This window comes from Crassostrea angulata, chromosome 10 (assembly GCF_025612915.1).
Source record: "Crassostrea angulata isolate pt1a10 chromosome 10, ASM2561291v2, whole genome shotgun sequence".
Classification (NCBI taxonomy): Eukaryota; Metazoa; Mollusca; class Bivalvia; order Ostreida; family Ostreidae; genus Magallana; species Magallana angulata.
Genome location: NC_069120.1, coordinates 20,509,413 through 20,536,402, shown reverse-complemented (window position 1 = coordinate 20,536,402; position 26,990 = coordinate 20,509,413). Strand labels below are relative to the sequence as shown.

Below are 26,990 nucleotides of genomic sequence, written 5' to 3'. Positions count from 1 at the left end.
AAAAAGAAAAATGTCATGAAAATATAATAAAATCATTGTTAATATCAAATTTATCATATTGATCAAAATCTAAACATGTTAATAATAAATATGCAAGCATGTGTGTATTCCTGTTAATCATACAATTCACTTTGCCCCCCCCCCCCCCAAATCACTTTATTGAATCTTTAGTGGAGTATGGGCAAAGGCCTCAAGTATAATAAAGTTATTGATAAAAGGTGAGTTATCTTCTAATAAATTCTATATACAGATATACATGCACATTTTATATCATCCTGGAATCACTTGCAACTAGGTATTAAGATATTTTTAGAGGGCTGGCATGAGGTAATACTAATTGGCTTGTATAACTTAAAAGATGACAACCATTCATATTCCATTATCTTTATTTATAAAAGTTTTTGGTGTAAAATGCCATTTTCATCTGAAAATAACTAGTCAGATGTCTCTTCTGCAGCATCAATTAGTCTGACTTCAGTTCTTCCTCCATTGCAGCATGCTGTGCTTTAAGTTCAGCCATTTTAAGTCCAATTGTCCTAACGACATCCTTTTTCTGATTTTCATCCAGTTCATTCAAAAGTTTTTCATACATTTGAATTGTTTGGGAAACAGCTTCTGCTGCCTCTTGCATGTCTTCCGAAAAGTAAACTGTGTTCATGCTTTCTCTCTGAAAAAAAGGAAAAAAGTCTCATTTCATAATGAAATACAAATAAATTGTTCTCTCGTAGTTATAGATTGCTAATAAAAAAGCGTTTAAATTCTTTTCCTTGTTTCATCTTTTTTTGAAATTTCTTCATATTTTTTGTGTGCGATTTTTTAATATCTAGTATATTATAGGATACAGTAGTGCTTATATTATAGGACACAGTAGTGTTTATAATTAAAGTCATATTAAATGTATTGTGTTTATTTTTGTTACCATTGGAACTGAAGTAATATAAAATGTTCTTATTTCATGGTGGTTTTCTGCAGTAAGAGAGAGATGCAATTTTGAGTAAAATAAAAATCTTAGGCACTGCACCCATATGATATTATATGTATTCTTAACATAATAATAGAACAAAGATGAAAGAACAGTAGTGAATACTGCATGCTATTATATATATGTATCTGGTCACACTATTCTTTCTACAAATTTAATACATAAATCTGCATTATGCATTACTGGCGTGCGACCAGTTCTCACCGAGTACCATTTCTCACCGGTACATTATGACGTCATTTTATCAACACATGAATTTATAGACGAAAAATGACGTCACAATGTACTGGCGATAAATTGTACTCGGCGACAACTGGCAGCACGCCAGTAACCTTTAAAGTCTGAGGGTCAACACAAGATGTAGCTCTTTGTACATATGTTTAGAGTCGGGAACTAGTGAGTAATGTCTACTTAGCCCAGGTATGCATACACTTACAGCATCTTGCATAAGTTCTCTTGCTTCCATGAAAGAATCAGTAAGCTCCTCAGTCCGTTTCTTAACATCTAAGTCATTCATGTTAGAATAAAATATCACAGGCACGCGGTTCAGAAAAATATTAATTCCATTTTTTGCATGCAAATTATGACAACGGTAAGTTTTTAACCTATAGGAAAGTCTTGAAAATACTAGTACTTTGTTAAAATATTTCATTTTCTATTTTGTTTCTCAAGTAGGAATATGTACACGGAAACTAAAATTAAAATCGGAAAGGACAACATATTATTTTCTCATTTCGTACAGGTAAAAGCAGTTATGATTTTTAAAATGTGAAGAATCTAAAATAAAGTATTCAACTAAGAATGACTTTTTGAAATTTTAAGAAATTTGAAATTAAATCGTAAAAATATTTATCGAATTACGAATATGACAATGTTTCAGTTACTAGAGGATTTTTCGGAACTCCTCTAGACTTATATGGAGCGACTTACGTAAACGTGCTATAGTAAACAAATTCTGTGAACTGTGTAGAATGCACGATCTCAATACAAGTTCCTGGTTCGTTAACAGAAGAGGTAAGTCGTGTGTTTACTTAAGTTATAGGTCTCCTATTAAATTGACTGTAGAACAGTACAAACTTTACCAAAAACATGTTGAGAAAAGGTGATGGACGTTTTCGAATACCTTCACTGTGTTTATATAGATTAAGAGATAAATTAAACATACAAATATTTCCATAGATACAGAGACACTCAAGCAAGCGGAAAACTTTATCAGTCGTTGAATTTACAGCTTTTCCATACATGTAACAGGTTAAATTATAGGGAAACATACCAATTTGTAGCATTAAAGTGCATAAATGTCTAAAATGAGACTGACTGATACACAGATATCATACTATGTCAATTTCAATTGACGTTTTGTTTGGAATTTCCATTAGCAAAGCTATTTTCATTACTATACTTTAACTCTATAGATTTTAAGAATACATTTTATGTTGTCCTGGTAAAATATGTTATTTATTATAAAATAAGTAATAATTTAAACAGCAATATATTAAACAGCAATGTTAAAATGTTCTCCGGAATATGAACTTGGTTGGTACATGATCAAAACTTTTAAGAAGCCCTTAGGGCTTCACAGGATTTGATCAAATGACCAACCAAGTCATATCCCCATGAACTTTTTAACTAATTGTTTATTTCTTTAATATATAATGACAATTTAAAAAAAATGAATTGATGTACTTGTTTAGTTGTTAAGGTTTTAAAAATATTTACAGCACAAAAATTACCCCTCTGCCTTTAAACAACAAAAAAAACTTTTCTGGTTTATTAAAGTGATGGTGACAGGCAGAGCTTGTCTATGTTGTGTTGTATGATATTAATTAAATGGTGAATGTGAGTTCACTCAGTTGTAACATTCAGATCTTAATTATTTTGATTTTTTTAAATTTCAAAAGTAACCACCCATTACAACTTTCAGGACTCATTTCTGAATTGGGTACCTAAATTGATTTTATATTAATGGCCCATTTATGTACAATGCAAATGAGCTGGTTTCAGTTCAATAAGATGTGAATTTTTGATGAAATTTAAAATAAGAATATAGAGACTTGGGGAGAGAGGGTAGTGTTTTGTAGAAATCTTCCTCCATTTTCATAAAAAAGGGTAGTTGTGGCTTTTAAATTTGGTAAAATTGTTGGTGGTGTGATTAATTAGGGAAAAACTAGTAATATTGTATCAATGGTACATGTGAAAAGTAAATATTTAAATTGATTTTTTCTGTTTTCATCTATTTTACAAGGTAATATTATTGAAGTGTTCTTATGATATCATTCACCCTTTTAATCATTGGAGAGAGAGAGAGAGAGAGAGAGAGAGAGAGAGAGAGAGAGAGAGAGAGAGAGAGAGAGAGAGAGAGAGAGAGAGAGAGAGAGAGAAAGAGACCCATTGAAAGACATAAGATGATTGAAAAGCTAGGAGATACATGTAATATTGAGTCAATGAGATAGTTCTAACTCAAGGGCTGATTGTGTTAATGAAGAAAAAGTCCCGGCCATGAAACATTAACAGTATTACATGCTACCAGTTTAGAAGAACTTCAACTATGGATAAATTACCGGCACATGTATCACTCAAAGTACAAAAAAAATAAATACACATTGCTAGAAATACCTTAGTCTTTGAACCAATGGGGCAGATCGGATTGTCTTGCTTGCTTTTAATGCCCATTATCATTCATTAAGTCAAATTAATCACAGTTTTTGTGTCAAGGAGTATTGGGACAGGGGTAGGAATTTCATTGACAGATTTATTTATGTGTTTCTGGTTCATTGATTAATTTTGAAATTAAATGCATTAAATTAGAATACCATGAAGTTCATTTCAAGTTACACCAGTCTGATAACCTCCTCACTCTATTCAACAAATGAACTTGGTTTTTCCTGCCTATCTACCGTTTACCGCGTAAGCTCTTGAGAGGTTTGGAAACCCCAATGGTGAGTTGGTCATGATATTTTTTCTAATATTGCTGTAACATGTAAAATGCAATAATGTAATAATTAGATCTATAAGTACGTTGTACTGCTACATGCAGTAGGTTTGTGTATAAAGGGGAAGCTATAGAGGTTTAAATTTAATTTTCATCTAAATCCATATTGTTTCCTGTTAGACCTGATAATTTTTGTCCTTTTCACATTCTCTTCTATCTCCATGCAAGTCTAATTACTGTATGCACTTTTACCAAGTAACAGCTAGCTTAGTAGCAACTGAATTGGCTACTTCCGTCTAACATTTGGAAGACAAAAGTACTAGCACACAAGTTATTACAAGTGGCTTTGAGCCTTTGAGTGAAAGTGGCATATTTGTAGACACTGTGACTCTGTGATTAGTGACAGACCAGGCAATGGGATGCATTTATATAAATGTATTAATGAATGGACACTATGATTGTACATAAAATGTCAGCGATTGAGAAATTGCCATAGACTGTGGATTGAGAATTGGAATTAAGAACAATACAATTATCCAATAAATAATGGTTTGGTATGGTGATCATTAGGCTTTAGTTCTGTATCAATCAAACATGTCAGACATGCATTACTAAATCTTTTCCCTAATTAGGAGGAGCTTCATTTACGCAGAGGCATGTCTTGTAATTTGATAGAAAATTGCAATTTGTGGAAAAAAGACTGATTGTGAGATGTTTGACAAATCCTTGTTTCTGTAATTAATAAGAATTTTTAAATGACCTAGCTCAGAAGTTGAACTTTACATTTTGCTCAGGAGAGTGGACTAGTGAATATATAATTTTGATTTTAATTCATACACTCCCATAATTGCAAGAACTAGTGCACCAATCGACATATATGTGCTTATATATGTGACTGTGTATTGACCCTTGAAATATGTGAAGTTAACTTGTTTTTTACTAGAAATCTTGGTTTTGTCACGGATTAATTGTTTGGATTTTGATGGCTGTGTGATGTGATAGGAAATTGAATAGTTTGCCAGATGTTTTGATTGACAAGCCATTATCGAGAAATAGGGCGGTCTTGTATCAGAGTCATATTTATAAGTGGATATAATAACATTTTTTCTCCACACCAGCTTTGGCACAGGTAAGATCATTTTCTGAAAGTATAAATTGTTATTTTGTTTTGGGGGATGGGTTTAAAAGAGATTAATTAAATTTTAATGGAAAATTTTTCTGTGGTGTTATTTTTCTCACATTTTTGTAAATATAAAAATTATCAATAAATTCCCGTTCTGACGTCAACGTTTTATTGCCTCTGTGTGGTAAAATGGTTAGCACAATATTCAGGTGTCTAATTATGAATGGGGCTAATTAGTATGCAACTTCCTAAAATAAATATGCAACGTACCGGTTTTAGTCAGTTTATATATGCAATTAAGTGCATGTATTAATGGTAATATTTTGCATACATTCATAGACAAATGATTTTTATAATTAATGAATTATGGTATAAACTGTTTGGTAAATAATTGTTCTCTGATAAAGTATAAGTAAACCTTGACTTCTTGAGTTATTGATTTTTCCTTTTTTTTTTTTTTTTATATTTGTCACATATTGACATCAAATTATATCAAGAGTTTTGTCAAATTACACATGCTGGTTATAATACATGTAAATATAATATAAACATAAAATGATTCTATTTTTCTGGTTTTTTCCTATGAAAATCAACAAAGAGTTTTCCATTCATTTGAAAATAAGTACTAATTAGCAAAATTAGATAATTTTTTAAGGCTGTATGCTTGTTAACTAATCTCAGAATTTAAGAGAATGGGGAACAGAGAATGCATTTAAAGGCTATAGCAATTGCACCAATCATTAAGCAGGGAAAGTTTTCATAAATGAAGCCTTGAAAAGTCGTGTTGGAATGGATGTATATGTGGCCTTAGCATTTCAAATTTAGACAAACATTAAAATATCACTGAATGAATTCCCAGCAATTATTATTCATAAAGGACATTTGTCACTAGGTCCTGCAGAGATTTAGGTTTAAAATCCTAAGACTATATATTTTGAGCAAATGTAGAGATTATATTTTATTTTAAATCATACTGTGTATTACTATGCAACAACGGTAGTATTTGGTGAAGACTGAAGAAAAATGCAATTCATTTATTAATAACATATGATATACATACATGTGTGTACATTAAGAGAAAGCACATTTATTACGATAACAGAATGCAATATATTCTGTCATATGACATAATCCACACATTCTTGTTGAAATTTTCAGCAACGTGTTGATGTTTATGGCTTTTGAATTTCTATATTTATGATCACGTCTGTTCACTCCTTATATCCACTTGATGCTGGGTTTAGATGCGAAACCTGTTTATTGACACTTAATTTGATCATTTTCAGTGGTAAACAATTCAAAAGTGGTAATGGATTTATACCGTTGGTCTGGGTTATTGATCTTATCCACAATTAACAAAGAGACCCTTCAGTATCTGTCTACGGTTTTTTAAGTTTTAAATGATATTTATGTAACATCTGTGTATTTCAGTTTGATTACTGGTACATACTCAAATTACCATGGTCCTTGCATGCTTTAATATTTATCTTTTTCCCATATATGGAATTTTGTCCACGTTGATATACATAGTTTAATATTGATATGATATCTGTATTACCTGTTCTGTACGGTAGTCACGATTGGGTAGTCACAGTATTTTAAGTTTGATCAGAATAATAGTGCTGGTACTAAGTAATATTTAATAGCCCAATATACTGTGAAATCATTAGATTTCGTGGTGGCTCATTTTTCGTGGAATTCGTGGGTACCTCTCATCCACGAAATAACATCCATCACGAATTGATGAATTAGGGTAATAAAGTCATATTCCCTTTTGTAGATATATATGAATACACGAAATTACGTCCCCACGAACCTGTAAAATTTAAGTCATCCACGAAAATTGGCCCCCACGAAATTTAATGATTCCACAGTAATTATTGTAAGAACAAAAATAAACTGTTTCTACTGCTACAGGAATTCATTGTGCAGACTGTCATGAATTAAGTTGAAAGAAGACTGGAGGGACATTTATGTTGTGTGGGTTTTTTTTGTTCATTAAGAAATGTATTGAATCTGTCGAAGGTATAGTGTAAGGATTTATGTTTAGACACCTATAGTTGAATTATCTGACTTACAGTGTTGATTGAAACTGATTAATCAGCCTGAAATAGGGGAAAAAAGTGTAGTACATTTAAACTTGGAGCGGGGGTTACAATAAGTACTGTTATAATATTACTTTGTCTGTTTTTCAGTCTCTTCTTTATCAGATGAAATTGTTTATATTTAAGGATTATCTTTAAAATAATTACAGTTTGCCTAAGCAATTTTTTTAGCCACATTTTGTAAGTATTATGCTTACATGGGTCTGTAAATTTTTTAAAAAATAAAATGCTTGTTCAGGTTCATTTGATCTACACTGATGGGTAGAATTAAAGTGCTTGAAATAACGAAGTACATGTAATTTTTAATTTTACTTTTTTGTTAAATGGTGGTTATAATTAAACTAATAATCAAATTGAAAATCTAAATGGATTGTTGAAGCAAACCTCATGAATATGAAGTTGAATGAAGATCAAGGTTCATTATAGGGGGCTGTTGGCAGTTCCTTTACATAGAGCTATCGTATAAATTCATTTACAAATATAAATGTATTGCTAGCTCTTCATTCCCATCTTTTATAACCATGGTTATGAAGAGCTTCGTCAAAATGGGCTTACAGCCCCAGTGGGTCAATGATATGCATGAGTTGGACAGTTGATGACTTTGTAAATATCAGAATAAACGTGGAATTTAAATCAAATTCCTATAATATTATGCAAACCGGATTTGCTTTAAGGTAAATTAATTCCTTACTTGAATTTCATTGATGAAAGAAAAAGAAATAAGGAAAAAGTAAGATTTGGATGAAAAGTAAGCTCATATCAGTTATACATGTATAACCCCATGGCCAAATACCTTGGGTACATTCAATTTTGTATAAAAAGTCTAGAAGTAAATTTGCAGGTATCATTTTATTGACTGTTATTTTTTTTTTTTTTAAGGCAGAGGTGACCTTGGATAAGCACCAAGAATGACCTTGACCACGAGGCCTTATCAGTGTCCTTTGACCCTGTTTGTCTTCCTTACCATTTTCACAACATGCATCATTTCAAGTCCCACAATTCACCATGATTACTGTGTAATCGGGGCAGGACCTAGTGGCCTTCAGCTTGGATATTATTTACAACAGAAAAACAGGGACTATGTCATTTTTGAAAGAAGCAATGTATCAGGTAAATGCGAAATATATCTAAAATGTAAGTGTATCTTGAAAATTCTAGCAAGAGAAGAATTTGTAGTGAGGTTAAAACTTAAGGTGAATTAAGTTGCAAAGTATTTTTCATACTCTTGGGGACCACATAATTGCTAAAAATTGCCAGCGCTAAGCTCTGATCCACCAGTTTCTGATACTTGCTTCACAGATCATCCAATATTTGCATTGTCACATAAAAGTTGAACTATGTTCTATCTACAAGTTGTACTGGCAACTGATTTATTGCAGTAAGAATCAAGCAATCAGTGAAATGGGAGACAGAGGTCTTAAAGCTAGAAAATAAAGAACAATTTTCATTATTATACATGTAGTAAAAAGCTTGTCAATTTTACAGACAAGAGAGAATTAATTTCCATCGCAGCTAGGGTTTTGTCTGAGACTAAGCTGCCCCCAGTAATATCTTTTTCTCCTGAGAATGCAGTTGTTACTTCACTGAACTAGGATAATATTATTAAAAGTTTCCCTCTGTGCTTCGCTTTAGAACCCAATTTCTGTAAATTGTGAAAATGTATTGTCATGGGATTTCTGAGTGCAATATACCATCAGTCAATATTTATCAGAAATGATTGCCAATTGCTGAAATCCCCAAATAAAGTATAGTAATACATCATTGTCTATAATGATTTTTGTTCTTGTAAAACAGTATGTATATATTGCTCTTCCAGTACCCAATATAAAAAAATATTAATCATGTGTCATGCATTTAGATAGGTTCCTGTGCAGTTATTGTAGAATTATAAGAAAATATTGTCCTAATGTGATACAGTGTATTAAAGCGTCAATAATAATGAAAAGCTGGATGGACACATCAAATCAGGTTTTATTTACTAGGACTCTAAAAGGAGTGTCTTTGTGAATTTGTACAACTTTTAAAAGAGGTTTTTTTAAAAAGTAGCATATCTGGGGAAAAATATACATTTCAAAAATTTATTTGAATTCATTTACAGTAAACATTAAAGTCCTTGTCATATTTGAAATCGAGATCAAAGTTGAAATTTTCATGCACTCTATATATATGACTACCTTTTTTTGCCCAAAGAAATTATTTTTGAGAAAAATTACTATTAAGCAACCTAATTCAGTATGTTCCCATAAAATTTGTCATTTTTTGGGGGTAATGATATAATACATGGGTATATTTGGAAAAAGTGATTATTTGAATTTTTTTTGGACAGGGAGCTTTTATTTGAAGTATCCTCGCCACAGAAAACTCATCAGCATTAACAAGAGAAACACAGGCAAAACCAACAAAGAATTCAACATGCGACACGACTGGAACTCCTTGCTAAGTCACGACGATTCTCTTTTAATGCGGCACTATTCAAAAGAGTTGTTTCCCCATGCTGACGTACTTGTAAAATACCTTAACGATTACAAAGAGAAACTAGGCATAAAAGTTCAGTATAACACGGAGATCCGAAACATCGAACGGAAAGAGAACCAGTTTACGATGGACGACGGAAATGGTCAGAAGTACACTTGCTCGTAAGTTTTTGATCATGGGATGCTGCATACAATTTTAGAATTTTGCAAGGATTTTTTGTGGCTCATTAAATTTTCAGGCTGAATAGTTGGGAAGAAACATTTGGCCTGGGCTGTTATGATACCTTTATTGGGGTTATTTATCATTATTAATAATTAAGCTTCCATTGTCATTCATCATTGACAAGCGAAGGATAATCACTAATGCAAGCTATAGGTCTGCAGACCTTGCTTTTCTTGCCTTCATGGACTTAGTGTTTTAAAACTTTATCATATTTTCCTTTGATGATAATGCCAATATTTTGTCAAAAGGAAGCTATAAATTGGGGAGCTGTAGGTTGTTAAGATGAATTAAAGTACAAAGTACATATGCCATAACGCATTAAGATATATAACAAAAGCGTCCATCCCTTATGTTATTGCACCAAGTTTGGTAGAATTGGCATTAGAAAATGGCTAGGAAATCTCTGATTTACTGGTAGATCAATTGTTTCATATAATTAATTTTGTTTTATTGATGGAATTCAGGAATTGAATTGAATATGTACATGCAGGAAATGTAATTCCTAAAGGCTATTGAATTATATTTATTCAATGCCATCTATAAGAACTTGGCAATAAAAATGTCCTCCATAGATTTATCACAAGTAAGATACCTATATCAAAATTTTCTCTGCTGTACCATATTAATGATCAAATAATACCTGTACATGCTATTAAAATGGTATGAAATTGAAATGTTTCGTAGCTTGACTCTGGATGACTGTTTCCTTGTTTTATTTATTACATAATTGCAACCCTGAAACTCAGAAAGCATACGTCTTCAGTTTTTTCCCCCCATTATTCGGCTTGCACTAAATCTGTTATGGTTAGAGCAATAAACTAAGAACAGTTTGATGTTCTTGGCAGGAAATGATTTTCCTCTTTTTAGAACCATCCCAGGAAATTACCGTCCTGCTCTCAGTTGACAAACAACTTTAATTTGCTAATGCCATTTAAAAATGTCAGAGCAGCCGAAATTTGCAAATCAGATTTTTCTCTCTCTCTCACAACGCAAACATTTTTCTTTCAAAGATCAAGATGATTGCATGATCATCAGATGAAACTGTGTGTGTGTGAACCAAATAGCCCCATCAATATTTAAATACAATTAAACAAAGCAGATCGAGCAATGAGAATTTGTAATTGGATTGCCCAACATTACCATTGAGGTTTTCCAGAGGGTACTCGCTATCACTGGGATAGAATTAAGAGGGATGGATGGTCACGGCCAATCTTAGACTTTATTTATCTTTTTTTGACAAAGAGCTCCTTATAAAATTACAGAAAACTATTTTACATTCTAAACATAATTATTTGGCTTTTTTCTTTATAAAGATATAGTTTAAGGTCAAAAATATCATATTTAAGGTTTAAAGGCAGATCTTATGGTTATAATTTGTTGAGTATCGAACCTCCTTAATGATGGAATAGATGATGGAGACACTTTCTATCACAAAGCATCCATTCCATACCATTGATTTACTGTGTAAATAGTGCAAGGGTTGTGGTCGTTACACTTATGCATTGATTATAAGAGAGGGGAAATATTCCATAAACAATGTTTTGCTAGCCTATAATTATCAGTATCATTTGAAATCAGCTTTGTAACTAGTGGTCTGTTAACTAGAATTCCTCTTCTTTGAGGAACTACAAAGATTTATTGGCATAAAGTTGTTGTTTCCTTGCTAGTAAATTAATATAGTTGAATATAAACTTATAAGCAGAGCTAGACAAACACTTAATTTACCTGACACATCTAAGTGATATAGATACATTTAATAAGAAGGGCTGTCATGAATCCCAATCATTTAATCCTTTATCTAATAAATTCTCATTCTGCTCTTGGTCAGCTTTTGTTCAATGATCACTATATGTAATTGCAGTGAAACTATAGACTGTGTAAAGGGGTTAATAAATTCTTTTATATTGCAAGTCTTACAAGAATGACGTAGCCTAAATATGTGCTTGGTGGCTGTATACTTCTGTCTGTACCATAGTGCGAGTCAATGCGTTATACCAATATATACTGTGCGGACTTAACATGTCAGCAATACATGTAATAAGGTTTTACTCATACAATATAGTTAGTTACATATGAACAAGAATTTTTGGAAACAAACAAAGCTCTTACTACATGTATATCTGTAACGCTGGTAGAAAAAAAAACCCCATTAAGTAAAATGGTACAATGTACTGTATACAGGATTATTTTTTGCCAAGTGTAAGTTTTGCCCTTCAACACTTGCACAAACTGTGGAATCATTAGATTTTGTAGTGGCTCAATTTTCATGGAATTCGTGGGTACCTCTCATCCACAAATTGAAATCTTCCACGAATTAATAAATTAGTGTTATAAAGTCATAATTCTTTTGTAGGTATAAGATAATACACAAAATTACGTCCCCATGAACGTGTGAAATTTTAGCAATCCACGAAAATTGACCACCATAAATTTTAATGATTCCACAGTAGTTCCGTCAATTTGAATTTGCCAAGACACAGTTGTGTTTAAAGAGAAATTATTTAAGACATTGGAATTCGCCAGTCTTCAATTTGCTGATAGATATTACAAGCTAGGGCAAAAGGGACAAAAAATACAGGGGTGAATATTTCCCTGTATACACATGATACAGTATTATTATTTATTAACCACATAAATAGTGTGCAATGGCATTCAAAAATTGGTACAAGAGGACATTTTTTTAATGTACCAATGACATTTTGTTGATTGTAGATGGAGGCTTGCCAATAAATACAGGGTCATTTTATGTTTGAGGTTACGGTAATTTCTATTCCTTTAGAAATAGAAACTCATGAAAAGAGCTTATGAAAAATTTATTGGTAAAATTCCCTTTTTTGTTGTTGTTTGGAATGAAGAGTTCATAGAATAAAAGAATCAATTTAATGCACTTCATGATATCTGGGTAATTTGAGAGTTTTGAATATTGTATAATGTGCATTGTGCTTCATTGGTAGATTTACTGTCTCCTGTTTTTACACCCAGAACTATCCCAACAGTAATGCTAATGATGCTTGAAATTTTGTTGCATGCATGTATGTTAAAAAGGGGCCTTTTGGATGGATATTGATTCTTATCCTCAGAAATTAGAGATTAAGAGGAATCCATAATCATATTGGTTCCTCAATTCCATAAATATGATTAATATTCCCTGATTATCAATTGATTTCCTTTGAGACTCGAGTCTGAAACCACTGATGGCTGCTGTTCCCACATCACAGATCTCTAATGATCAAGGAGGCTGTGATTGATTGAAGAAAAAATAAAAACGAAAAAAAAAAAACTCGCTATATAACGAAATCTCTTTTCTCTTCTAGAAAATTAGTGGTGGCCACTGGGATAGCAACCCCTAACGTCCCGCAAAACGTGGATGGAATGGAGCATGTGATTGGCTATGAAGACGTTTCAATCAATCCTGAAGACTTTGAAGGGCAATCAGTTCTGATATTAGGTACACTGATAATGATCCTTAGGATTTCCTGGACTTGAGAACTGCATGTCTTGATTTCAGGTCCATGGAATGGCAAATCTCATTGATCTTGGTCAGTGAGAGGTTTGTTAACTCTAGAAGTCCTATACAGATGTAGTCATTGAATTTAATTAAAGTTCTTTAGAACAGCAGAGAGATAATTAGGCTGAGGAAATTATTCTTTAACTGTGTCATACATTGCATTCTATATCGCTTCAAAAATTCTTAATATAGGAGTACATTTGCATTTTGTTGAAAAAAAAGATTAGCCTTTTATCTGGCAATTTCGATCAATAGAAACATTATTCAGTTTCAGCATTTTTTTCATAAGTTGCTGAAAGTTGTTATAATCTACCATTAAGAGGCCTGCTATAGTAAACCGTAAATTTAAAAAAAAAACCCGTTATTTTAGCAAAATTCACATTTCATATTTAAAATTCCTGTGATGCTGAAATTAAAAAGAGAATCTCAATATTTTTAGCACTTCTGTAAATACATATGCAGATGTAACAAACTGTAGGTTCATTAGCTTATAAAAATAAAGTTTTATTTAAGAGTTAAGCATTAGATATTGTTAAAACACTAGCTGTACACATTTATTGATGTACTGTAAAATCAGCTTTGAATATGACAGGGAAATGGCAGCATTTTATGAAAAAAAATTGCTGAGTAATTCCAATATTTAGGACAATATGTAAAACAATATGCATTCATGAAAAAGAAAGAGCACTTTACATACAATAGTTTATACAATTTGTAAATTGAGGCTAGACATTGAACAGGTTAGAAAGAGATACCCATTATGTTGTCTATTATACCCCAGTACATTAAAAAAGTGTCATGTTGAAATAACAGCACAGATGTTGAACTATTGATTGGGTACCTTAATGTGTATACGGTAATTTATTACCATTTGAAATTTGTTTCATGTAGCGTACACACACCGTTATGTCAACTCCAGGAAATACTTCTGCCCAATTGTAAAAACATGTTACCAGTCAGGAAATGTTATCTGTTGAAATCGACACCTCGTCCCTTGTGATTTTGCTTTTTTCAAGTGTCTTTTCCTGCACATCATGAACAATATTTTAGTTGAGAGAGATTTGACATTTATAAAATAAACCAGGGAATAAACTATTTTTTTAAATCAAAATTTAATTCTGTGCACTGGTACTAATAGATATGTGTGAAGTGTAATTAAGAAGAACAATACTCCCGGCACGTTATGTAATATTATTGAAGAAATGAGAACTTGTGGTACCATATCAATAAAGAAGGCTTTGTTTATACATGTATCATGAGAGAGCTTTAATGGTTATATATATGCATTCTCACCCTCTGTTCTGTACAGTGACAATAGCACCCTTGATTCGACTGTTAATTATGAATGTATCTGACTGGCTGTGTACAAGACAAAGAAGAGGCGTCATTACGTATTAACGTTAATGGCTCAATGATAACAAGTTGTGCATTATGATATATTGATGTCTTATGAACGCAAGTATTAGGAGCTGAAACTTACACAAGGGCAGGCATTTTTTCCAATAGCTCTTTACAGTAATGACGATGATGGTATAATCATATGTTTCAGGGCGCGGTAATGCCGCCTTCGAGACGGCCGATGCTATTTACGGCAACACTAACGTGGTACACATGGTGGGCCGTTCCAGAGTGAGGCTTTCCTGGTCCACACACTACGTCGGAGATCTTAGGTCTGTATCGCCAAAACATTAATGTCAGCCAGTGATCAATATGATTGCAACTGTTGAAACAAATCAAAAGAAACTTAAACAATTGTTAGTTATCCTATATCGATAACATTAACCGTTCTCTTGATAAAGATTCTAATTTGGGAGAGCCGCAATTTCGTGCCAGCTTTCAAGAAACAATAAAAGTCATGGATATTGTGGTTCTCAATTACCGTAATCCATTTGTAGCCCTTTTATAGAATGAACATCAAATATTATCACTCAGTTGGCATTCAGCAAAATTAGGTTTCTCAGGAGAAGTAACTTTGTAGATAGATGAACAAGCTGATTAAGTAATACAATAAAGGTTTCCTTAGCCTTGTTATTTAAAGGGACTTTAATATGAAGCATTAGTATACTTATAGTAGCTTGGATTGTTTATCAAGGATTTTGAATTATTAAGTGAAATGTCAGTCAAATACCCTAAGTTATCTTACAGTGTACTGTTATACAATTGAGAATGTAAGGAGATTAATATTACCCTTTTCTATATCACCCCCTGTATTATTCCGAGGGTTGGGAACGTGGGGATTGATATTGGATTCGCTGGCTGAGTGTGATATGGAAAAGGGTAATACTATGTGTATTACTTAACTGTTTACTTAATAACACACCAAACAATACAGATTTATATTTGTTTAAAGCAATATGAGCTGCAATTTTTATGTTGAATTTGTTTTTTACAAAAATGTTATTTTTTTTCTAATATGACAAAACATATCATGGTTTTTATACTTCTATAAGCCATATTTTTGTGGAAAAAGCCATCAAGAAGCCTTAATTGGAGCAAAATTGAATTATTGTCGTCCTGTACAAAAATTGATCTGCTATATATTCCTTAGAAGAGAAATCTTTCTTTTGACAAAAATTCATGATGTTTTCAAATCTTATTTATCATAAAAGTTTAAGTAACACGCAGACTTATTGTACTCGCAGGTTTTTGCAGCAAAGTAAAATTCTAAAAAATACAGCTCATATTGCTTTGAAAGGCTGATATGAATCTTTATATCAGCGCATCAGATCCGTATTGTCATTCTGTGGTCTGAATTTACCAAGGTAGATGTTTGTAGTATAGTCAGCTACTGATAAGCTGTATGAAAGAAAAAACCTTGTCTTATTACTAATTACATGTATGTAATGAACAAGCAAATGCAATGATGCTTTAATACATTTGTATTCATTATACATGTATAAAGACTCTGATTTTGACAAAACAATTGTTAAATACAGGGCAGTGAATAATGGCTTGTTGGACACCTATCAGCTGAAGTCGTTAGACGGAGTTCTAGAAGCAGGGCTAGAGGAAGTTAAAATCGTCAAGCAGAATGGTAAACTACACCTTCAGTTTAAAGAAGATGAGGAGGACCCGGTCTTCTCCCTGGACAACTTCGCTCTCAGAGATCCATACGATAAAGTGATCCGCTGTCTTGGATTCACATTTGATAAAAGTATTTTCAACAAGTAAGGCTTCCTATTTCTCTGGCTTTTCATTAAAGGGGTTCAGTTTCTCTCACTCATACTTGATTTTTGGTAATATGAAGAATTTGACAAAGAGGTTAATCATCTGTGCATTCTTGCCTCGACTTTGATATTCATTTTGTTCATGCCTTAATTATAAATAACTAGACCATATGAGATTGATACACATATTTTTTGCTTTCATTAATGAACAGCAAAACTGTGATAACACCAGGACGTGGGAGAGCCAAAAAGTATCCCAAAATCAACTACAACTACGAATCGGTCGATAATCCGGGCATGTTCTTTGCTGGAACTGCCACTCACTCCCTGGACTTCCGAAAATCTGCGGGAGGTTTCATCCACGGATTTAGATACACAGGTGAAAACTTAGGTCTATTCCCCAGCTGGTGCATCATCTCTGTATGGATTTATATAACAAAAATTGATTATAAAACAAAAATTGATCATGTACATAATGTTTATTTGTGTAATTTATATAAATTTGAACTTCCATGGCTAGAATTGATCATGATGTTTGATATTTTAATTGTACACTCAAGCTTTCTATTAAATTCTAGCGGTATCAATTTTCATTTCTCATTTTTGCACTCTTTCATACATTCTCTGTAATGTATACCGTAGGAAGGAAAATTTGGGGGACTCAGTTTTGTTTATTTTATTGATGACATTTATCAAGAAAATTAAATCCCCAACTAAAATTTCATATTCTTATATGTTAAGTACTGGTATTGTAATTCTTAAACAAAGAAATTGATTCCAATAAAAAATCGTTGCAAATCATATAACTATAAAAAAAAAATACATACCAAACAGCAATCGAAGTTTTTATAGATTCATGTAATTTTTACCTATATTATGCTAATAAATAAAAATAGTATTTTTTTCTTTGGTTTTTTAGCCCGTGCCTTGCACAACCTGTTGGAATGGAGGTACCACCAAGTCCCCTGGCCCTTTATCACGGCCCCAGTCACTCAGATGGAGAGCACCATTCTGAAGAGGCTGAATGAGGCCTCGGGAACTTATCAGATGTTTGGAATTCTGGGAGATGTCATTATCCTCAAAGAGTAAGCCATATCTTTGAATTCCTGGGATTGGTCCCTTGATGTTTGATGATATGACAATCCCTACAAAATCTACTCTCCCACTGTCACAAAGGCGTACACATATTTCTAATTAATTTCCAACCTTGCACAAACATTATTCACCTGCATTGAAAATCATAAGACAGGTTAATTGATCTGGGGGGTAATGATAAAATCAACAATATTTATGACAGATTTTTAATCATTTCCATAGGTGTTTAGTACCCTGGTACCTGTGTGTACTCATATACATGTACATATACTGTAAATGTCAGTTTGATGATAATTTCTCTATCGCTGTTAGCAATAAAGAAGACTTCTGATATCAGCCACAATGTTGTAAATGTGGTAATTTTGAGATGTAGATAATTTTTTAAAAGGTTAAAAAAAGGATATTTGCGAGGTCATATTATTGATATATATAAGTCATTGCTTCAACAGCAAATTTAAATCCATGACAAACTTTGTGAAATGACTGCTAAAGGATGAGACACCAATGATCCTTACATAAGTGTGATGAACACAGTACAAATTTGGATAAACGTGTGTTTCTAGATTTGCACCCAGAAGCATCTCTCAATCTACATCTTTTGCATAGCATAGCACAATAAGACCTAATTATATTTTCTAATTATTGGTAACCCACACTTGCTGCTCACCAATCCTTTTATACACAAACATTCCCCAATACCTGTATTCACTCAGCCCTTTGTACAATACAATTTAATTAGCACCAACACCTCTAGCCTCTAGATCTGTAGCTTGTTATTGTGTGAAACATGATCACAAAGAATAATCCATGATAAAGATTTCATTTAGAAGTGCTAATGATATAGGGTATGTTTATTGAAACATCCATCTTTTGACCATCCCCCCTCTTAAAAAAAAAGGAATCATGGAGTCATGGAATCTATATATTTTATTCACATCCATTTCAATTTCAACTTTAAAAAATAATGCATGAAATTCAAGATTTTCATTATTTTAGATTACCAAAAAATTTCAAGTCATAACAAGAAAATTGTATTTTTCAGCAATGGAGTAGAGTTTGTGTATTTGGAGGACTATCCAATAAACCTTCTAGATGAGTTACCTCAAAGATCGGGTCACAACGCCACTCGTATCATAGCAATAGTCATGGAATATGGCAAGGACTTTTCCGGACCTGGCAACGATGTTTTCCGCATTAACCGAGCCACGGGGGAACCTGCAGAGGCCCACCACTCCAACTTCCTACACCCCGTCCTCTATTACTATGACAAATTGCCTACAGGTAAAACAGAGTGACAGCTGTTAATGTCAAAGACATTTATAAGATATGATTTTATTTATGGTAGTTTTTATCAATAGTGATGCAGATCAACATTACTGATTAACCAAATTCAGTAGAATTTTAATGACAAAAATGTGTTAGTGTGTGTGAATATTGAAGGGGATCCTTTCCAATTTCAAAGGAATTTTGAATTTTGTTATAAAGGTTTAAAATCTTGGAATTTAGATCTATGTCAAAAGGTGTACATTGCCTCAAAGTTTTATCTTAAATTGAATATGTTACCAAAATTTCATTCTTGATAATTTTGCTATAGGTGTTAATTTTCAGATAATCATCAGTCCTGGACTTACTAGTATTAAAAAAATTACTACCATTCTTGTAATGAACGAATGTTACATAATCATTTCATGAACAATTAATTTTTTTTCTATAAGTCCTTTTTCATGATCGATTCATATGTTCTTTTAATGCTATTGTTTTACTGAGCCTGCTGTATGATTTATATCTACATAATTTTATTGTTTTTCAGAGCAAGACATGAAGAACAAGTCCATCAAGGACCTTCTCCCCCACCCCCGCCTCCTTCATCACATCGTCGAGGACTTCCTGACGTCCTGGGACGGCTGGACCAGTCATCTCCTGCCGCTACGCCGCTTCCTGGAGGAGGTGCTTGACCAGGATCTACGCAGCTACTTTGCCGAGACCTGCATGAAGCTAGCCCTGACCCACACCAACGTTCCCCTGTCCTGTCAGATGGACTTCATGGAAGGTCAAGGTCTTGTACCGGCCTACAGTCTAGCACAACTTGCCAAAGACTCCAAACTTTTGATATAGAATGTAATTTTATGACTTTTTTTGCAGTCAGTTACACATGTCTCATTTTTTTTTTTTTTTACCTTTTTTTTGCTCAATTTTGATTGTAATCAAATTTATTAGCATATCGAAAAACCAAAACAGGTGTAAAGTCTCAAGAAATTGACACATAACGATTTCACCTCCATATTTCATTTCTTTCTTTCTTTTTTTTTTGCTTGATAGAAAGTCATTTGTGACACATTGAGTTAATTTGGTATGCTGTTAATGATCTACTATTATATAGCACACATTTACGAGTATGGTATCTTTCCTATCTTATAGCGGTGTGGCTAACTGCAATATTGTAGCATCTTTTAGATGCCCTTCCACAAGAATGACTGCATTGCTGTAGCCTGGGTATGAGAAATCAAGTATATCACATGCTATTTACTAAAATTCTTGTGATACAAACTTACTTTGACATTGTGTCAATTATATGCACTTTTTAATTACATGCTTTATTAATGTTTGTTCACACAAGACCACAGTTTTATTTATACATTTCTACTCTGCAAAGATGTCTTATTTTCAAGGTACTACAAATGCACGAATTTCCCCGTTATGACACCAAATTATGAATCAGAGCATTTCAACTGTTGCCAAAATGTGTACATATATATATGCAAATGTTTTTCTGTAGTAAAAATTGATCGTCAAACTAGCAGTTATATTTTTCTATGGATAGATATTTTTTTATGCTGGTAGTACTCGTACATATCCAAGAAATGTAAAAGAAAGCATTAGGTATGGAATGCTTTTTGAGGGGCATGAATGACTTGTATACCATTCCTTTTATGCTGTAAAATGTTTGCATTTATTATTATGTAAGTGAAATACATGATTTGATGTTTCTTGTTTCTGACGACTTTATTCTTTCATTACCAATTTTTGTAAATTCTTTACTTGATCCATCTTCCATTATTTTTTTTGCGGAAAGTTTGAAATATGTATAATTCATAACCAAGCAAAGAGGAGATAACAGATTACCAGTTGTGTCCAATTACATGTGTACATGTAGATAACTCATGTAGTAGAAACTAGTTTACATGTGATTCATTGACAGGTACATGTATATGTACATAGGCCTATTTACCGATACCAGTGTTTTTTGTTTATGGTGATTTTTTGTTCTGGGTATATACCCTACTGTTTAAATCTTCTCGGTCCTTTCTACAACATCCATTTTCTGCTTCTTTAAACTCTTTACTCCTTTAAGTATTAATGGTGGTGGATTCTATTGTGATAATAGGAGTTATCTCTCTTTTACCGTTCATGTTTACTATTCCATCAGGTACATTCTGTTGAGAGAAACAACAGGCACAACCTTTTTTTTAAATGAATTGATTTTCCAGGTGTCGCAGAAGTGTCTGATGGATTTTTGCAAGACAACTAGGTTGTATATAAGCATGTTATATGTAAGCATTATTGAAAATAATAATGTAATTTAAAGATGAGATGTCCAGGTATATATTATCACTGTGTGATTACCGATTTTGTGTGATTTGTTTATTTATTTGCATTTATTTCATTGTTTGTAAAGCTTCCAAAAAACGCAATTGGATATGGGATTTTGTATCAATGAAGTCCTGTAAAGCATTTATTATATATGTTAAAAAAAACTTTCCTTTGATTTTTTGATGAATCAATTATATTTTTCTTGTTAGTGTTATGTTTCAAAATAAAATTGCAACAACATATCCATCCATTGTTTTAGGTTTTTTTTTTCGTTGATGAATTATAGATCCGAGGGGGAGGGGGTGTGTTTTAAACATGTATTTTAATGACATTTGTCTTTTGTTATTTTTTTTTTTACATTATCCCAAAACAGTTGTGGATGGAGGGGGGGGGGGGGCAACAATTTTCTACTTATCTATATATACATTTTAGAAAACTCCTGTGAGGGATGGGGCAAGCCCTCTTACCCCCCCCCCCCCCTTCCCCGTCCCCGATGCCATGTGCCTTAATTAGTGATTCACACATAGGACACATATATACACAGCATACTAAGACTTACGAACCTTGAGATTCGCTGTTAATCGCCCTCGTTCATTATAGGTTTGTGGAAAATTCATTGAAAGACAATTACATTTAACACACAAATTCATTACCCATGGATATTGATTTTCACACTGTTGGGAAATACGTATCTTCTGAAAAAAAAACCCACAGATTTTATGCACACAAGTTTCTGAAGACTGGTGATGTTAAAGAAAGTGGTTTTTTTTTCATTTGTCGGATATAATAATTTTTTATTTATGGAGTTTTCGAATTCTTTCAAGAAGCTAGAGTTATCTCACTTTGATCTTTGGACATCAGTACGCTGCATTCTATATATTTCGTGAATAAGATAATTCCCTGTAATTCCTGTTAATAATAAGATAATTCCCTGTAATTTCTGTTAATAATAAGACAATTCCCTGTGCTATGATAACAACGTTGTTATTATAGTGCAGTAATTTTTTTGGTGGGGATGTCAAATAGAATTTTTGTCAAATAGAATTTTTTAACGTCATGCGCATGTGCTTCTAAGGAACCGCGAAGATCAGAAATGCGACAACCAAAAAATCATGTTACAAAAATGGATTCATGGATTAATATTTTGTATTTTAGTCAACAAATTTTTAACTGACTTGATGCAGTTTTTAATGGAAATCTATAATTTGCTCAAAGTTTATTAGCTACCTAATCAGATCATAAACTTTGAGCAAATTATAGATTTCCATTGTAAACGGCATATCAAATCACAAAAAAACTCGTTTAATTTTTTTTTCAAACTTTCGTTGTCAGAATTAGCTCAATAATTTTTGACTAACGCTTTCTTAATATTTTACATATAGCAATTTTTTTTCAAATTAAGACTAAAGCAAGAAATTCATCACTTATATTATATATTTCCCACTGAAATAGATATGAAGATATTCTTTGATGTGGTGTCAATACTGTGGCAATCAGGAAGCAGGGGGTACATGAAGGGGTGGGGGCGCAAGTCATCAAAAATGCGCTTTGGAACACCCTCCACCCCAAATCCAAAACCGTCAATTTAGTTCAAAACATAACGATATTTGTTATGTTCAATTGATATTGGATACAGACTGTTCGATTTCTTTCTTCTTCTTTTTTTTTCAAGTTTCATACTGGCATAATCAAAATGGAAGAATATTTTGGAAGCAGCGAGATATAGAGAAACAAATTCTATTCACAAACTTAGATTATTAAGATATATCTCTTCTGCTTCTTCATTCATACTAAAGGTAGTATAAATCTGGCGTGGATGCAGGTACTTTTCCGTTTTTCGGGGGTAGTTCCTAGGTTTGTGTGCAGGGTGGGGTGAAGGGGGGGGGGACCAACCCAAAAACTGATCTACGGGGAATCAACATCAATACATCTACAAATGTTATGTACCTTAAGAAAATAGAAGGATGAATAATGTATAAACTGTATGTTGAAATGAAACAGTTAAAGACAGTATTGATTGACAAATATAATATATTTATCAATGATATTATCATTAGAAAAGTAGCAATGATGTAACAATAGAACAGAAGTATCACACACATTCTCACTTTATTAGAATTTATTTAAAGAGAATCGCTTTTTTGTTTGAAGTTCAAAGTTAAAAGAAATCAAAGTATTCAAGGTAAAAGCTTATTTCAAAACCAATAATCACATAATATTACTCATTTTCTGACTTCAAAAATCATTATCCAAGTTAACTGAATTGCTAAGGGAGTATTGACTGTCGGTTCATCATACAGTACTGGAATGAATTAACTGGAGTTGTTAAGTTTAAATCAAATAATTGAAACATGTACAATAATTAGCAGAGACATTTCTAAGGACATGTACAAGGGGAGATCATAGTATTCAACATTTTTATTATTTATACCATAGAGAGACTGTTTTATACTTGACGCCCCCTTCACCCTAACCTTAACCCCGGGAAAGTTACTCGAACATTCCCTTTTAAAAGTTATTTGGATCCGCGACTTCTAAGATAATTTTTCGTATTATATGTGCATCATGCATACAGTTTTGTCTTTATATCGCATGAAATAAACGTATTTTGCAAAATTGCAAATTGTGCTTTTGATAACTTATACCTTATATTTTTAATGAATATGCCATTTTTAAAATATATAGTTATTCTTTCTCAGATAATGACTAAAGACCAAGTTGAAGTAAACAGGGATTAATCCCCGAAAGAAAATAAGGCATCACCTCGAGCTCCTTCCTAAAATAAAATTAAACTCAATAATTATACAATGTAATTTAATAATATTTCGTGACATAAAAGGAGGGGACATGAATTTAACCACACAAAATGGGTAAAAATGAAAACACATCGGATTTTGCGACATTTAATAAAGTATTTATTGTAAAAAAAAATCCAGACAGAAAAGTTAACTATTAAATTCCATTAATTTTAACTGAAGAAAGAATTTTCCCGACTTGCATGCACAAGACACTTTTCATTAAGAAAATAAGAGTATTTTATTTAAAAACGGGTATCTAATTTGGCCATTTTTATCATTTAAATATCCTTTCAGGTGTGTAAATATGGTTTAAAGATATTGCATTAGATTTCATTACATTTCAACAAAAGAGTTTACCAATAAAATACAAGATTTATCACACATCGGAAGACTTCATAACAAGCCAATCAGTGCGAGGTCGAAGAGGTCACGTGTTCTGCCTCTTCAGGGAGAAATAATTATATCTAAAATTCAAATTCGATAAACAGCGCAAATAATCCTATTGTAGCAAGAGGCATTGAGATGGCTAGTTAAATAATTTTCTTTCCCAGATTATTAGGATTGATAAAAGTTATTAATGCTACAAGAGTCAGGACAACGGTTCGATGTTCTTGCAGAAATGGCGGAGGATTGACAATTTAGAACTGGCACGAGGCAGCTAATACACAGGGGAAATCTTGTTGTATTGTAGTGTAAATGTTTTACACTCGCAATAACAGATCTGTAAGCAAAAAACTTAGAAGATTAATTAGGAAAGCAATTATGGCAAAGACGCTTACGACCGTCAACTGTCGAGATGGATATTCAGAATGTACAATGCGGCACGATTGAGGATCCCTGCGTACAAGGGGCGCAATCAAACACGTATGGATCAGCGTTGTACTCACGCTTAGATGGATAGTGATGAAACTTGGTATAAAAGGAATCCCGAATGATTTGTAAAAGTAATCGATCAATATTTGAAAAAAGATTTCATGCATAAATTGCAATTATACATTGTGTGTGCTTCTTTTAATGCATTTCTCATTTTCATGAATATGAATTTATACTTTTGCAATTTTCTTTTTTTACAATTTTTGTTTATCTGAAATTTCACTAACAAATAGGAACTTTATCTAAATTGATGCAGATCCAAAACTTTTACATAGAGGTAACTTGTATATCGAAATTATTTCCAAATATCTCTTGCAGCGTCATTCATCATGAAATAAAATGCAAAGCAAAAATACTAATACAACTACTAAAAAAAGTAATAATAAAATAAATGAATAAAACTATTTAAAAAACAAAATTTAACACAGCATCTTGTTTAAACTTTCCAATAATGAAGAAAAATATATAGAATCTGAAATATGTCTATAGAGTTTTGTCAAATAGAAAATAAAACTCTTATAAGTTTTTATTTTATTTCATCAATTATTCTTAAAGAAATGCGTACTGAACAAGAACATAAAGATATTCATGAAATAATGAATTTACACTGTCTATGAATTCGGACCAAAGCTTGCAAAACATTGAAATCTCTACAAGTCCGCCATTTTGCCGGACAGGTTGGTACGATTTGTAGCTGTAGCAATGAAATTGACCAAGATAAATCATTACTGGTAATTTAAGCGGGAAGATTCTTAAACTTTATTTATACAATTGCTCCGTGGAAACAAACATAACACGGACTGAAATTCTACCCACGTGTAGCGTCAACAGCGCGCAAACGCGCGTGTTGTTTTTCTTCGGAAGGTGCTTTGAAAGAATTATCCTCACTTTTGTTGTTGAAATATCAAAGTGAAGAACTTGATTGATTAGTAACACATCTTGGAATGTTTATTTGGTTTTGGCCCGGTCGGATAAATATTGCGAGTTGCAACTATCCCCATCCTAAACAATTTGCTGTAGATCATTCGGGGATTTTAATGACATTAGGTCGATTGGCCTTTAGAAATGTAACGGAATTACAACATACAAACCTGCAAGGAATATTTATCGTCGCAGAAAAAACTACGGTCATGTGTGTTCGTCTAATATAAAAAGAAATGACATTTAGAAAATAAACACTCCGGATTTGCTCTGGAAAATTCGGGACAATTGACGACCGTGCGTCGGTCGGGTGGTTCGGATTGCGGATGGTCGATGGTCGCCAAAAAACAAAACAAACTAAACAACACAAAGGAGAGAGAGAGAGAGAGAGAGAGAGAGAGAGAGAGAGAGAGAGAGAGAGAAAGAGAGAGCATTTTTAGCTAGACGACTATATTTACTTTTTCTCTCCTGTATGTATATAAGGCAGTGCATTTTATTGTTGTTTTCTATCATTTTTATATCGTTTGTAATTATTTTGGTGGGGGTTGCTTTTTGTGTGAATAGCATACCACTGACTGCACTAGATACATGTAATAATATGTAAGGGTTAGTATGTGTAATGCGTATGCTGAATATGATAATAACAATTTGCAGAGGAATGCAAAAGTTTGTGGCTGGAATCTTTAGCACATGTAAACCGTAGAAATTACCCAATTACTGATGAAATCAAAATGTTTATACAGCGCAAAACAAATAATTATATACATTGATGATTTGAGCAGTGTATAATTGCAGATTATAGTGATAGCGTTCAGATGTGAACAATTCCTGTGTCAAGCTGTAGCGAACTCAGAAAGATTATGCCCTCTTTGGTCTAGCATTGATATAAGTATTGCTAATTGCTCATCTTGGTTTTAAAAGATAAAAGTAATAGATTGGTGAATTTATATAATGCACAACCAGTGTCCTTTTGAAAACATATATTTATTTTTGGCTGTAAAAAACTTCTGATTAATGTGTACTACGCAACGTCATTTTTCGTATATATCTATTAATTTGGACTCAGTATATTTATCAACTTCCTTTGTTCAACTAATTTACACAAACGTCACTTTCGTCCACTTGTGAGACAATTTTTTTTCTAAAAGATATGAACTCTGCATGTCTTTCACCAAGAGCAAACATTGACAAGGGCAAA

General features: G+C 32.6%; 1 protein-coding gene across 3 annotated transcripts; it reads left to right on the top strand.

Annotated features, from left to right (window-relative positions):
• Window positions 1–1,869: 1,869 nt before the first annotated feature.
• LOC128166927 (FAD-dependent oxidoreductase domain-containing protein 2-like) lies at window positions 1,870–21,446 on the top strand. 3 transcript variants are annotated; one of them, XM_052832390.1, is made up of 10 exons: window positions 1,870–2,000; window positions 8,026–8,252; window positions 9,469–9,778; window positions 13,154–13,287; window positions 14,897–15,017; window positions 16,284–16,514; window positions 16,727–16,893; window positions 17,434–17,599; window positions 18,652–18,890; window positions 19,420–21,446. In XM_052832390.1, the coding sequence occupies exons 2-10, from the start codon at window positions 8,051–8,053 to the stop codon at window positions 19,722–19,724; spliced, it is 1,875 nt and encodes a 624-aa protein (XP_052688350.1). In that variant the 5' UTR covers window positions 1,870–2,000; window positions 8,026–8,050; the 3' UTR covers window positions 19,725–21,446. The 3 variants fall into 3 exon arrangements, with proteins under 3 accessions (XP_052688350.1, XP_052688351.1, XP_052688352.1); XM_052832391.1 differs by having other exon boundaries at window positions 1,897–1,996; window positions 8,022–8,252; XM_052832392.1 differs by lacking the exon at window positions 1,870–2,000 and adding an exon at window positions 4,872–5,043 and having other exon boundaries at window positions 8,022–8,252.
• Window positions 21,447–26,990: the final 5,544 nt, after the last annotated feature.